The sequence below is a fragment of the Sciurus carolinensis genome, chromosome 2, assembly GCF_902686445.1.
Source record: "Sciurus carolinensis chromosome 2, mSciCar1.2, whole genome shotgun sequence".
NCBI lineage: Eukaryota > Metazoa > Chordata > Mammalia > Rodentia > Sciuridae > Sciurus > Sciurus carolinensis.
In genome coordinates this window covers 1,540,162-1,555,221 of record NC_062214.1, presented here as the reverse complement: position 1 = coordinate 1,555,221, position 15,060 = coordinate 1,540,162, and the positions used below count along the sequence as shown (strand labels likewise).

Below are 15,060 nucleotides of genomic sequence, written 5' to 3'. Positions count from 1 at the left end.
TCTTTTTTAACTGTAAGAGCATGCTCTTTATAGAAGATGTGCAACTTTGAAAAAAGTAGAAAACATAAAGCAGATGTAATTCCATAAAAAAAAAATGTCAGTCCCCATTTTGGTAGGTTCCCTTTGTGCACAAAGGGCTTTGCCCAAACTGGGCCTATGGCCTGTCTGCCAGCCCTGGCCTCAATGTCTGGGGAGGACGGTCCTCTTGCCAGCCCAGCTCTCTGAGCGTCTGCTGAGCCACTGCAGCTGCAGTGGGAAAGCCTGTCAACGCCAGTCTTGGGGCTCTGCTCTGCTCCCACCTTGTTGAGGAGGGTTCACTGTTGGCTTGCCCCTCGCTCTGCTGCTGGGGGCACTGTCAGGAGCGTGTGGTTTGTTTTGGTGTTGGCCAACACTGAGTCTGGAGCCACTGCTCTCCAAGCCACACTGTTCCTGAGAGAGCTGGACTGGTCAGAGGGAGGAGGTGAGACTGTCCCCCAGAGGCAGTCCCTTGTCCCCGCAGTAGGGACTGCAGCGAAGAGGGAAAGGCCGCTGGGGAGGCACTCAGGTGTCCTTCTGTCTTCAGTCACGGAGTGCAGCTCCCCTTCTAGATCCTTCTGAGCAGTGCGGCCCGTCGCTGGGCCTGTAAGCCTCTAGTCACATGTTCAGGGCCCTGTTCCAGATGCTGGCTGTGTAGCTGCTGGAATTATTAGATACCTTGGAAAGATGAGCCAGGACAGGGAAAGGCTCTGCACAATAGGAAATGAGCTCTGTGGATGAAAAGCACAGGCATGGGCTGACGTGCCTTCCGGGCATCTGGGCTTCACAGGCTGAGCACCAGCTCTCCCAGGCCTCAGCACACGTGCCCACTGGGCAGTGTCTCCCGCACCTCCGGGGGCCGCAGACCCTGTCTTGCACCAGTGCTCGAGTCCCTCAGATCCCTCAGGGAGGCTAAAAATATACCTTCTTTTCTTAGACAAGTATTCATCCTGTAAATTACAGACTTTGGTAGGCAACCTTTTAAAACCTAATTTTTCACCTTTCCTTCCTCTGTAATGATTGGGAATTCTGATTCCAGATAACTTAGTAATTATGTGGTTTAGCTTTTATAATTTTTAATGACTACAACTGTAGGTGTATCCACAGTTCCGGAACAATTAAACACTGACATTTTTATTGAATAAGCGAGTCTGCTCAAAGCCCTGCTTCCTGGCCAGGAACATTTTGGGGTGCAAGACATTCATGACTGAAGTTCCAGGAACTTCATGAAAAGACTGGGCAGGACACCTCTTGAGGGCCAGGCAGCCCTGGCTTTGCTGCAGTGGAGCCCTGCAAGGCTGACGCGAGCCTTCCGCATCCTGCTGGCCTGCACATGGGGCATGGGCAGCCGGGCAGGGTGGCAGGCCTCCACACCAGGCTGGTTCCTCAAGCTGACCAGCATGCCTAGGAGTGACACTCCATGGCTGTCAGGCAAACTGCCACAGAGCATCGCCTCTGCCAGACCAGACCAGAGGTAGTGGTGGACCTGCTGGGCAGTGGGACAGCAGACTCCGGTGAGGTTGTTGTCATTAATATGACTCTTCCCCTCCTCCCTGTCCTTCCTCTTCTCCTTTCTGAACCTAGGGAAGATCTGGGTTTCAGATTCATATCTGAACAAGTCAGTCACCACCCTCCCATCAGTGCGTTTTATTCAGAAGGTCTCAGCCAGGACTTTGTGTTCCATGGTTCCATCTACCCGAAGCTGAAGTTCTGGGGCAAGAGTGTGGAAGCGGAGCCCCGGGGGACCATCACCCTGGAGCTTCTCAGGTGAGCAGTGGGAGCAGGCGACTGAGGGAGGCTGGCCGCCTGGCATGAGGACTCGCTTCAGGGAGGCTCTGCCTTCTCAGGACAGGCAGCCGCCTGCCTGGCCAGCGCCTGCTGTCAAGTTGGCAGGGACTTCATCCCTGGTCACAGACTCCTCCCAGGGCTGCTCAAGCACGGCACTGGTCTCTCTCGGGGGATCCCGGGGAAGACAGCAGTTGAGGCAGAAGCCCTGAAAGGGCCCCCACAGCCACAGCCCATGTGCCACGGACCTCACACTGACCCGGCAGTGCGCACACGCAGGGAGTGAGTGTGCAGGTGAGGGCCACTGGGGGCCCTCTGAGAGGCTTCCTGCTTCCTTCTGGAGCCTCCCTGGTCTAGCGCCCCTCAGAGGTGCCCAGGGGTAGCCAGCCTCCGGGACACCCTGGAGCTCGAGGCCCACACAGACATGTGGTCCTCTTTGACAGCCAGTCCTCTGAAATGACTTCTGCTCAACTGCTGCTGCTCTGAACAAGTGTCCGGTGTAGTTTCTGCTGCTGGCCATCTAGTTGCTTTTCATACAGTGCATTGAGGGCCTGGAGGGGAACTGACTCTCACTGCTGCCTGCAGAATATGACCACCAGCCCGTGCAGGCAGTTCCTGTTATAGTTGTCTTGCTGCCAGACCTGCTGTGGTGTTTTTTCTTTGTGGGGGGTGAGGCGTGCAGAATTGAAAAGTGACAGGCCCTTTGATCAGTGCGTTTGGGTCCATCTAGGAAATTCAGAGGGTTGCGCACAGGCGTGGTACACGTCCTGCTCTGAGCTGGCTTTGCCCTCAGTCGGGGCTCTTTGCTGAGGCACAGGTTTAGCCGTCTGCCGCATCACATGTGGGGGATTTCTCTCTGGGAAGGGGTGTTTTGGAGGATGAAGAGTGAAATGAAAGGAATGGAGAGTATGGACATCACGGCCTCTCCCCATGTCCCTTCCTGGCTGTGTGCCCTCCCCACGTGACCAGGGCATTCCTCAGGACTACATTACCAGTATGTTTGTGAAATGGCTTTTCTGTTGACAACTTCACAGGAAAGCCATTTCTCTTGTCTCAGTCTTCTTCTATTGCTTATTAACTTGTCTTGACATTTAAGTGGAAAGCTTTATTGATGCTACAAAGGAAAGAAGAAATAAATTCCACATGCATGCTGAGTAGAATGGCTCACACTGGAGGGACTTCAAAGCCGTTGCCGACTCTTGGCGGGCTTGGCGTCCTGGCCTGGCTGTCTGGTCTGGCATTCTGGGTCACACAGGGTCCGTGCTTCACTGTCCCAATCTGCTTGCTTCTGTGTTTCCAGACACGATGAAGCCTATACCTGGACCAACCCTACCTGCTGTGTGCACAATGTCATCATTGGGAAGCTGTGGATAGAGCAGTATGGAACGGTGGAGATTCTAAACCACAGGTGACAGCCGTACCCCACCTTCCTGTCACTAAGCTTAAGGGACTCCCTGCTGCAGGGCCCCATGTGGCTGTGGCTGGCTAGATTTGGTCCTGGCCAGCATTGAGGTCAATTCAAGTGTGCCACATTGGTTGGGTGTGTGGTTTTTAGTCATAATAGTTAACTTTTTAGAAATTTTAAACTGAAGAGTAGTGTTATTACTGGGTAAAAACCAGTGACCACCTAACATCACCCAGTATCCAGGCTATAATACCTTAAAAACTCATGACTCATTGTTATTTTTTTTAAGTAGGAGAAATAATTTATAAATCATAAAATTCAATGAGTTTAATGAGCAACTGGGATATTTTAGTAAATCTATCAAATTGCACAGTCATCACCCTAAGACAGTTACATGGTGTCTCCTTCAGTCTGGAAAGTCACCGGTCACGGGGCCCCAGGCCTTCTCCTTGCTGTGCTGGAGGCGGGCCTCTGAACTTCTCACCCGGTCAGCACACGCCCACATTTCTTCCCCACAGGACTGGAGACAAGTGCGTGCTGAACTTCAGACCGTGCGGACTGTTTGGAAAGGAACTTCACAGAGTAGAAGGGCACATCCAAGACAAAAAGTAGGTCTGGGTGGCGGTTGCCCCGCGTGCGTCTGCGGTCCGTGCACCACACCAGGCGCCCTCAGACAGACACTGTCCAGGAAGAGAGAATCAAGACCTTCTTTTTTTTTTTTGATCTTTATTTTATTTTTATGTGGTGCTGAGAATCGACCCCAGGGCCACGTTTTCCGAGGTCACATGCTAGGCGAGCGCTCTACCACTGAGCTCCAGCCCCAGCCCAATAAAGACGATCTTAAGTGAGCTTCTGGTGACAGGAGAGTAGAGCCCACCCCTTCTGAAGGAAAACAGCCGGTCGACCTGAGAAATGAGAGCTGCTTCTCTGGAGAGAAGCTGCAGGTTTACAAGCAGAACTAAGGCTCAGACGTGGACAGTGTCTCCTCCCTGCTGCAGCCTGTGCCTGGCGCCAGGTGCATGGATGGTAGCTGGTGTGGTGCCATTTGTAAAGGGCTGGTTCATTCCTTTCTAAACTAAATTTGACTTCAACAAATTTTTGCAAGTAGACAAGTGGTCTGTAGTGTTTTTACCCACTCTATTAATTTCTTATGTGTTGGGTTTCAAATTCATCAGTTTTTTGGGCCATATAATGTCAAGAGATCATTTCTAGCTCCTAGACTCTGGTTTCCAACCCGAAACATAGTGCTTTTGTTCCTCCTCCTCTCGGGCACCAGAAATTCACCTGCTTAGACTACCTGTAAAATGCCATCAGACTTAAGACAAACAGTTTCTCCCATGGCTCATGGCAAGACCCAGCACGTGGACTTTGAAGGACAGTGGCCTTGTGGATGGGCGAGCAGTGGCCAGCACTGTGCGCAGTCTCCTGTGGGGTCACCTGAGGCTGGTATGTCTGTTGGCAGACGTGGACTGCGAGGCTGGCCTGACGCCTGTGGAGTCTGAGCAAGGAGAGCTGGTTTAGGTTTCAGGCTTTCTGTTTGTGTTGGCCGGCTTTCCATTGCTGTGATAAAATACCCGAGAAAATCAACCTAAAAGAGGAACGATGATTTGGCCACTGATTTTAGAGGTTTTTGTCCACAGTTTCTTTTAGGCCTGTGGTGAGGCAGCACATTGTGGTGGAAGAGCATGGCAGAGAAAAGCTGCTTAACTCATGGTGGCCAGGAAGGCGAGGGAGGGGAGACTGGGGACAGAGAGGCCCTTTGAGGACATGCCTCCAATGACCTGTTTCCTCCAACGAGGCCTCACTTCTCACAGTTTCCACACTGGCCAATAACCTATTAAGCCATGAATTCATCAGCCGGTTAGTCCATTGGTGGGGTGAGAGCCCTCTTGATCCAGTCACCTCCTAAAGATCCCACCTCTACATTGGGGACCAAGCCTTTGACACATGAGCTTTTGGGAGACCTTTTGGATCCAAATAGAATGCCATCCTAAATCTAGGACACTTTTCCCCTAGAGATGGGGAGTTGTCCATCAAGCCATCTCTGCTGCTGAGGCTGACTTCAGGGTGCCACTGAGCACACATGCTCTCCTGGGGGCATGAGCTCAGCACAGCCACCATGTGCTCTTTCCAGGCCAAGGGAAACAGCAGAGCCCAGCATTGTAGGCCCCCCAGGGTTGTCATGAGGTGAGACTGACAAGCAGGGGTCAAGAAGGAGGCAAGTGCTGTTAGCGTGATCGATGGAAGGTCTGAAGGGTACACAGCACGTAAATGTCCAGTGTGTTTGAAAAATAATAACGGGCGGGGGCTGTGGCTCAGTGGTTGAATACTTACCTGACATGCATGAGGCGCTGGGCTGTCCACACCGCAAAACGAGAGGGAGGACGGTCTCGGACAGCTGTTCATGTGAAGAAGTACGTGTCTCTGCCTGTGTCCCACAGCCTGTGGCCCCTTCAGCTCGCTGGGCTCACTCTCTTCTGCTTTTGTGCATCAGGGTTAGGAAGAGTTCTCAAGTGACATGAGTGCTGTCCTAAAGGCCAGTCTTCATCTTTGCATTTACACCCCCTGGCGTCCCCAGGTTTAGAGCACATGCCAGAAGGGGGACATTTTCTGTGGTCAAAGCCAGGGAGCTGTGTGTTTAGAAGAGTGGCTGCCAGCTGCTCTGACTGAGCTTTCAACCCCTTTACCACAGCAAAAAGAAGCTCTTCATGATCTATGGCAAGTGGACAGAGTGCTTGTGGGGCATCGATCCCAGTTCCTATGAATCCTTCAAGAAGCAGGAGAGGAGAGGGGACCACCAGAGGAAGGCCAAGCTGGTGAGTGGCCGCTTTGGGCAGACGCTGGTGGGGCAGAGCCTGCTGCTGGCCAGGGCCACCTCTGTGTCCTAGCGCTCCAGGTCGCCTCACCCTCTGCTTGCCTGGGGGGCGCATGGTGAGAGACAGGTGTGTGGAATCCACTGAGATGAAGCTGCCTGTCAGTCTGGGGTCTGGTGTGGTGCGATGTTCCTGTGTCCCCTGGTGTCACAACTGCTCTCCTTTCCTCCCCTGGCTGGAGCAACCACTGAAACCCCATGCAAGCCAGTGTCTTTGGGTGCTCTGGGCTCAGGGTCCTGCTCGGGTACACAGCCGAGGTCTGTTTGAAAAGTCAAGTGAGCTCTGTATCTGTTCCTCCCATCCTGAGGGGTGATCTGTTCAGCCATCCAAGTACTGCCAAGGATTTCCCAGAGCTTTGGAATTGGTGCTCTGAAGGCAGGCACTCTTGAGAGTAGAACCAGACGCGACAGACAGTTCAGGAGGGCAATACATTTCCTAGATGTGACTCCATGTGCCCAGCTCAACACGTGTCATGTTGTTTCACAAAAAGGTCCAGCCTCCTCAGCCCCCCCAGGAGTCCAAGTGTGTTCATGGTATGAAACATGAGCTCATGTGTGGTGCTGCACATCCTCTCTGATAACTCTATTTCATTTAAAAAAACAGGAAAGGGAAATTCCACTTAAAGACTGTACAGATTTAGGCCGAGCACAGTGGCGCACATCTGGGATTTCCAGTGACTTGTAAGGCTGAAATAGGAGCGCAAGTTCCAGGTCAGCCTCAGCAACAAAGTGAGACCCAGTCTCAAAAAAAGGGCTGGGGGACTGGGTTTGTGGCTCAGTGGTGGAGCACTTGCCTGGCATATGTGAGGCACTGGGTTCGATTCTCAGCACCACATGTAAATCAATGAATAAAGCAAAGGTCCATCAACATCTAAAAAAACCATTAAAAGACCTTTAAAAAAGAAGGGTTGGGATGTGGCTCAGTGGTAAGCGCCCGGGCTCACCCAGCGCAAGGATGTGGCTCAGTGGTAAGCACCCCGGGCTCACTCAGCGCAGGGATGTGGCTTAGTAGTAAGCACCCTGGGCTCACCCAGTGCGGGGATGTGGCTCAGTGGTAAGCGCCCCGGGCTCACCCTGCATAGGACTGGCAGCCGTGGGACGTGAGGTCTCCTGGGTGGGCGTGTGGAGCCTTCACCAGCTCTGCACTGGCTCCAGGTGCCCAGGGATAGGAGGCTCATGAATGCTGACCCCGGGTCATTGGCCCACAGCTGCATCCAGCAGCTGCTTTTCTCTTCACCTAGGACCTATGGGCTCTGAGGAGAATGTAGCGGGGTGTCCACCAACAAGGAATGGGCACTGGGGCTCAACCTAGAATTGCCCAGCTGCCCTGAGCCCAGCCTTGGGGAGACTTCCTGCCTGAGGCAGCCCTCGGCTCCAGCACTGGGGTGGCAAGTCCATGGCTGGGCATGTAGCCCCTGGGGTCCAGCCTGCACGCAGAGAAAAGCACAGCACACCTGTGGTCACCCTACCTATCTTCTTTTCTCTCTAGGAGTAGAGAAGCCCAGTGTGACCTGGCCCTGCAGAGAGCAGGAGCCCAAGTCTTCTCCACAAACTGGAGGGTGGATGGTATCTCCAACTGGGGAGGAAATTTGATTTAAAAATAAATAAATAAATAAAATGCATATGTGTGTGTGTGTGTGTGTGTGTGTGTGTGTGTGTGTATTTATATTTTAGTGATACTGGGAATTGAATCCAGGGGTGCTCTACCACTGAGCTACAACCTCCAGCCCTTTTTTCATTTTATTTTGAAACAAGGTCCTACTGAGTTGCTGAGTCTGGCCTCAAACTTGTGATCCTCCTGCCTCAGCCTCCTAAGTAGTTGGGATTATAGGCGTGTATCACCATGCCCAGCCTGATTTTCTTCTTAGTTAAAAAAGAAAAGAAAAAATCCCTTGTTTTGCACAGAGGCTTGGGAGCATGTCTCAAAGTGCTCTGAGAACAGGTCTCCTGGCCAGCAGCTGCACCCTGAGGAGGCTGTACTGAGATGTTCTGTATTGCAGGATGACGGACCCGAGAAAGCCAACGAGGTGTCTGGAGATGTGGCTGATGATGTGCCTGTGGCTCAGGAGACTGTGCAGGTCATTCCCGGCAGCAAGCTGCTCTGGAGGATCAACAGCCGGCCCCCCAACTCAGCCCAGGTATGTACCTCGTGCCCTGCACCCTGTAGGTCAGACTTGCCTGCTGTCAGGTCAACTGCCACCTCGCTCTCCCCTGCCCGGCGTCCATGCCTTCCTGCCTGTAGCCTTAGCTGGTTGTCCGGAGCAGGCAGGGAAGCTCTATCACATCACTGCACCGTTTCCACAGCTGGCCTTCCCAGTGGCCACCCCCCAGCCAGTGCCCATGGTGCAGCCAAAGGAGCCTGCCCCTACTGCAGAGCTCACGTGAGACCTGGTGCCCGGCAGCCTGGCAGGGTTGGCATCTTCATAACAACTCGCAGCGTGGCAACTTTGGCTGCACACTGCCAGTCCCTCCACCAAGCAGGCCAGCACTCCCCCTGCCCTCTGAGGTCTGTAGTGACCTCTTATAAAAGGGGCTCCAAACCTCTTTGGGAGACTGTTTTGCTGATCTGTCTTTGAGACAAGATCTCGCAGCATTGTTCAGGCTGGTATTGGACTCCTGGGCTCCACGCATCGTTCTGCCTCAACCTCCTGAGTAGTCGCAAATGCAGGTGTGCATCTCTGTGCCCCACTGCCTTGCCAATCCTCTGTACACAGCCATCTTACCAATGTAGATGCTCAGATGCACTGTGATGTTTACTTTTGAAAATTCTACTTATGATTTATTCCATAATAAATCATAATGTTATATGTAATAGCATATAATATAAATAACATAAAACATGTAACATTTTAGGACAAGCATAACGTGTAACACACCCTATTATTTAATGTCTGTTACAAATTATAAATGTATAAAGCATGTGTGCCACTTAGGGATTTTTGTTGTGGTATTGTGACCTGTACACATAACAGCATGTGTAAAATCAGAAAAGGAGAGGGAACTGTGGCAGGCCCCTGAGTGTGATCTCCAGCTCCACAGCCCTCTGCAGCCCTGCTGCATGCTGGGAGGGGACACTCACTTCAGTAGCACAATTTTCAGTTATGTTTTAGAGAGATAAAGTTTGTTTCTCAGGGAAATTCTTTAAGAATAATATTTGGCGTACATCTGTAATCCCAGCAACTTGGGAGGCCGAGGCAGGTTCACAAGTTCTAGGTTAGCCTCTTTTTTTTTTTTTTTTTTTGGTACTGTGGATTGAACCCAGGGCCTCATGGATGCAAAGCAAGCACTGTACCACTGAACTATACCCTGAGTCCCAAGAACCAGTCTCAAAATAAAATATAAAAAGGGCTGGGGGTGTAACTCAGTAAAGCACCTTTGGGTTCTGTCCCCAGGACCTAAAATAACAACACTAGTTCCCTCATCCTTTGGTTCGGTGCTGTTGGTTGAGTGCCTCCTGTCAGAGCCCTTGGCACCAGCAGGCTGGTGGTAGCAGTGGATACCTGCCTGGGACCACATGGTCCTTTAGAAGTGCTGGGGAAGCACATTCCAGAGCAGGAGAGGCTGCAGTGGAGGGGATCCAGAAGGGAGGCAGAGGGCCACAGGCCCAGGGACCAGGTGGACCAGGCCGCAGGAGACTCTTGACAAGCCCAACCTTGGCAGCAATGCGGGTACCCTGGGAGTTGTTTGAGCAGGGGACACAGAGGGGATTTGCATTCCTGTGGTCCTCGAGCCACTTGCTGGGTGTGGTGACAGTACAGAAGAGGAGGCCAGGCAGGAGCCTGAAGTCAGCCTGGAAAGGACGAGTGGGGAAGGGGTGCAGTGGACTGCAGCCTCACCTGTGCTGAGCAGGAGCTTGTGGGTACACGGTGCCCACCCTGGGAGTCAGCTAGAGGAAGGAAGCCAGGTTCCTGGGCGCCGCAGGCACATTGCACCCTAAGAAGGGGTGGGCACAGGCTGGGGCCTCAGCCTCCCCATGGGGTGAGGAGGAGCCCAGGGTGCGGGGCTGAGCAGGAGGCAGTGGACCTGGCAGGGACATTTCTAGAGAGCGGGTGATGCGTGGCTGCCTGCAGCAGGCCTCGGGTGCCCGTGACTCAGACCACGAACTGCGTGCATGAGTGGCCTCCACTGCCATGCTGTGTGTCCCCACAGATGTATAACTTCACCAGCTTCACTGTGAGCCTCAACGAGCTGGAATCGGGCATGGAGAAGACCCTGCCACCCACAGATTGCCGCCTGCGCCCAGACATCCGTGGCATGGAGAATGGCAACATGGGTAGGCACTGGGCTGAGCTCATAGTGCTGGTGTGGGTGGGTGCGAGTTCATTTCACATCCACGTAGGCCACCTGCATAGTCACTTTGTGCTCCTCCCTCAACTGAGCCTTGACTGGACAGTAGCCCACGAGCAGCACTCGTCATCCTGGGCACTGTGCCCGCTGGGCCTGGATTTCCTCTGTGACTGTGTGCTTTCTTCCTGCCTGCTAGTGCAGGACAGTGACAGCAGGACCCCCGCTGGGGATGCCTGTCCAGGGCTCCTGGCCTTTGCTGTGATCATGGTGCTTCCGTGCAGAGCCTGCCCCTTGAGGGTGCTGCTGGGGCCCGCTCCCATCCCACCCAGAGCCGGTGGCCATGCCCTGTGCCCAGGACTCACACACTTGGAGGAGGGCCGTCTGGCCCTCCCTGCCACCTGCCCTCCTGCTTGGGCTTCAGGTGGCTCTGTGCTCTCTGTGTCCTGGTGACCAGTGGGATAGTGGCAGACACCTGGGAGATGTCCTCCAAAGGTTGGGTGGAAGGTTCCGGCATCCCCCATGTACCCGGAAGCTTTGAGCCAACCGAACTCTTAGCCAGAGGCCATTTGTTTGGACCTAGATCTGGCCAGCCAGGAGAAGGAGCGGCTGGAAGAGAAGCAGAGGGAGGCCCGCAGGGAGCGTGCCAAAGAAGAGGCAGAATGGCGGACCAGGTGAGGGGCAGGAGGGGCGTCAAGGTGGTGACTCCCCTGCTCCGGACTCTGCTGGGTCAGCACGCAGCTGAGGGCCCGAGCCCCTGTGGGTACAGCACTCACGTCAAATGTGGCCAGTTTAAAGAAAGCTTGGCTCAACCCAACCACTCACTGAATCAAAACAGTTGGTGAGGGTTGGTGACGCTCTGCATTGGCACCCGTGGCCAGGCCAGCAGAGGTCCTGCCCCGCCGTGGCCCCTGCAGCACAGCTCCAGGCTGAAGCCCAGGTCCTTCTGAGAGCTGTGGGCATAAGGCACACAGCCTGTGGTGGCCTCTCTACTGTGTTGACAGGGAGGGGCCCGGGGGGCTTGTGCACAGTTTGCAGACAGCTGTGACCTTCTTCCTTCTGTGGTGGTCCCACGAGGACTCGGGTGCAGTGGTGTCTGAGCACAAGTGACACGTGCATGCAGACGTGTCAGTCTCTGGACGTCCCGAGCGGTACGGTCTCACTAGGCTTCAGGTCTTTTGAGGAGGGTCTCAGTGTGGTGCCAGCCTCCGCCTCCCTCGGCCCCTGCAGCTTGATCACAGTCGTACCACTGCCTGCCGCTGGGCATCACTTATTCTCTTTTGAGTATGGGGGACTAAACTCAGGGAGCTATGCCCCTAGATCTTAATTTTTTAATTTTTAAGACGGTCTCCCTAAGTCTCTGAGGCTGGCCTGGAACTTGCAGCCTCCTGCCTCGGGCCCTGAGTAGCTGGGGTGACAGTCTTGGCCATGGAGGCCTAGACGCTTCATTCTTGTGGTCTTCATTTACAAGGCCCCTTAACAACCACCCTAGTAATGAGATTGGGGTTTCTGAAGCCCATCCTTGATGCTTAGGCATCCAGTTTAGTTTAATGTTTTTATTTTTGGAATTTGCCTTATTCCAGAGAATAGTTGAATACAGCCTTCCTTTATTGTTTTTTAATTATTAAGAATATAAAATCTGTTATGTGAGGATAATGGTGACCTTGTACTCAGGACACAGTGAGCCCAGCTGCTTCTGTGGGTGGGACAGTGGTGGAGCCAAGCCACCAGTGGCCCTGGACCAAGGCTCGGGGAGCGAGGCAGTGGCGGGAGCCTGGGCACCTTCTCTTTTCCCACAGGGGCCACTCTCTGAGAAAGGCCTGGGGGGAGGTCGTGTGTTGAGGTGGATCCTTGTGGTCTTGTTGGGAAAGGACAGTGATGGAAAACTCAGTGTCAGAGCTTCCCTGAGCAGTGGTTCTCAAATCCTGTGTGCTGCCCCTGGAGGGCAAAAGTGGCCGATCCCTCTGATCTCCTGGCTTGTGTTCTGCAGGTGGTTCTACCCGGGCGACAACCCGCACACGGGCACTCCCGACTGGCTCTATGCAGGGGACTACTTTGAGCGGAACTTCTCAGACTGCCCCGACATCTACTGAGGGCTGCAGGCCCGGCCGGGGCTGCAGGCCGGACCCCAGGCACTCTGAGTGTCGCCATGGCAGAGCCCCACTGCTCTGGCCATGGTGGTGGAGGTGACATCGTCCCTGACCAAGGACCTGACCCACTTAGCTGTCACAGCCCCTCTGGAGTGCCACCTGCGGCCCAGGAGGAAGCCCTGCCTCCCGTGGGCCTGGCGGTGGGCACGGCTGGCTGCTGGAGCTGAGAGCAGGAGGGGCGCGTGCCCCGCAAGGCCAGGCAAGGTGCCGAGGGTCTCAGGCCCTCTGAAAAGGAGGCTGGGGACTGCTGGCAGCATCCCCGCCATGGGGAGGCGGGGGCTCCAGAGCGGCAGCAGTGAAGTGAAAGCTGTCAGATTCTGTATTTTTTACCAATCTTGAGAAACGTAAAGATTACTTTTAAAATATTTAAGTTAAAACTACTTGAATGGTATTTTGCTGAAAAGCAGAAAATGCATTACTCGCCACAGGACTGTCCACATGAGCTCCTGGCCCGAGGCAGGGCAGGAGCACTGCTGGGAGCACCAGCCCTGCCCTGGCCAGTGCTCCCCCATCCCAGGGTCTGCAGGACTGCGCCCCCGCCCACAGCCCCGAGGGGCCCGTCTTCACCACCGCCCGTGTCTGCAGTCTCGCGTCCCGTGTTCCCAGCATGCGTGTTGCAGTGTGAGTCGCATCGGGTTGTGCCTGGGGGTCATTAAAGTCCTTCAACCACAGCAGGCGTGTCCATCTCCGCATCCCTGGCAGGGACAGTGTCAGCTCCACAGGTCACAGGAGAGCTCTTTGCACCGCAGACAGGCCGCCTGTAGCAGGCACTCTGCTGCTGCATGAGCACTGGTCACGGGCAGGAGGCAGTGCCCTGTGCCCAGGCTTCAGAACCATCTTTGCTATTAAAATTCTCTTAAAAGCCAACATGGGTTTTGAAAGCTTGATTTTGTAGCTTTGGAAACTGGACGTGAGGGTGTTTCTGTCCTGCCCATCATCCTCTGGGGGCCTTGCCCACTGGAGGCCAGCGCTGAGCACTGAGCCACACTGCAGCCTGGACCCCACTTGGTGGCATAATGACCTTGGCATCATTCCCTGAGGAGAGTCCAGATTGCTGGATACCTAGAACAGGGCACCCCGTGGTGCCTCTGTTGGAGGGTTGCTTGCTTTTCCAGACCATGGCCAGGCCCAGGCTCATCCCAGGAAGGACGGAAAGCCAAGAAGGTCCAAGGGAGTGACTCCGAGGCATATTTTGAATGACTATTTTGAGAAGTTCAGCAATCTCTTACCAGTGGCTCCATTTCCTTCTGCCTAAAAGAAGATTGCAGTGGGTTGCATCTCCCAGCCCCCTCCTCCCTCCCGAGGCCAGCTCTTGGTATTTCAGGGGCTCATCAGCTACACAGACAACCCCACTCCCAGTCCCCCTAAGCATGTGCCTAAATCAAAAGTCAAAGGGAAAGGTAGGAGGGCTGATGGGAAAGAACCTTGAACCGGGCGTGGGAGCCCCACCTGGCATCCCAGTGACTTGGAGGATGAGCCAGAGTTCCAGGCCAGCCTGGGCAACTTAGGCCCTGCTCAAAATTTTTAAAAAAAATTTAAAAGGACTGGGGATGTAGTTCAGTGGTTCAGCACCCCTGGGTTTAATCCCTAGTACTGCTGAAAACAAAGACAAGACAACAGCGTACCAAAGCAGCCACAGTTCCTGTGCCGCTTTTGTCATCAGCGCAGTTTCTGCCAGTGCTAACACACAAGGCTATCACCCGCACCTGCCAGCGGAGTGCAGGGTGTCCCGTGTCTGGCCACGAGCGCCTCAGAACACAGATGTGTTCTGAAAGCTGGCCTCTTGGGCCCACCTCTGCCTGGGAGGGTGGCCTTGGCACAGCTGGACCCCCTCAGAACACCTGGGCGTCTCCGGCCCTCTGGGAGGAGGGAGGTCGCAGCAGGCTCTTCTTGGCAGCACTCCGGGCCCCGGTTGTGCTCCTGATTGAAGCTAGAATCAATTACAAGTCCACAGGCTCAGGCACCTTTACTGAGACCACTGGAGACTTGTTTTTATTTTTGTGGTCTCGGGAACCGAACCCAGGGGTGCTTTACCACTCACCTACGACCCCCAGCCTTTTAAAATTTTGAGACAGGGTCTCACTAAGTTGGCCGGCCTCCAACTTGTAATCCTCCTGCCTCCGCCTCCCATGTAGGTGGGATTTCAGGTATATGCCACCGCCTGACTAGAGATTCTGAACAGATGGGTGTCAGCCACACCACATTTGCTCTGGCACCGTCTCTGGGTGGAGTTGGTGAGCAGGTGGCACCAGCACCTGCCTGCTCCTGTCAGGCATTCTCCGGGCAGGAGAGGGCGCAGCGAAACAAGCTGGTCCCTGGTGGCATCACAGTGTCTTGCCTCTCCAGGTTCCACAGAAACCAGCCCCTCCACAATGCTGCTGGCCCTGAGGGGAGCACAGGTGCCACGAGGGCCTTTGCCACGCAGCCTGGCTGGACCACCGCAAGGGAGCCAGCCTGGCCTGGAGCACTCCGTGGCCCTCGTGGCCACTGTCTGTCAGGCTCTGTCCCCAAAGCTCATGACGGACTTCTGCGAGCTGGGCGTGAGAGCT

General features: G+C 54.4%; 1 protein-coding gene across 5 annotated transcripts in view; it reads left to right on the top strand.

Moving 5' to 3' along the window:
• Positions 1-13,372, top strand: part of Osbpl2 (oxysterol binding protein like 2) — a 32,767-nt gene extending 19,395 nt beyond the window's left edge. For all 5 annotated transcript variants that reach the window (XM_047542203.1, XM_047542206.1, XM_047542202.1 and 2 more), the window contains exons 7-14: positions 1,600-1,782; positions 3,101-3,208; positions 3,724-3,813; positions 5,898-6,021; positions 8,078-8,215; positions 10,227-10,350; positions 10,945-11,035; positions 12,352-13,372. In XM_047542203.1, coding sequence (XP_047398159.1) covers positions 1,600-1,782; positions 3,101-3,208; positions 3,724-3,813; positions 5,898-6,021; positions 8,078-8,215; positions 10,227-10,350; positions 10,945-11,035; positions 12,352-12,454 — 961 coding nt within the window. In that variant the 3' untranslated portion in view covers positions 12,455-13,372. The remainder of the gene's footprint in view (positions 1-1,599; positions 1,783-3,100; positions 3,209-3,723; positions 3,814-5,897; positions 6,022-8,077; positions 8,216-10,226; positions 10,351-10,944; positions 11,036-12,351) is intronic.
• Positions 13,373-15,060: the final 1,688 nt, after the last annotated feature.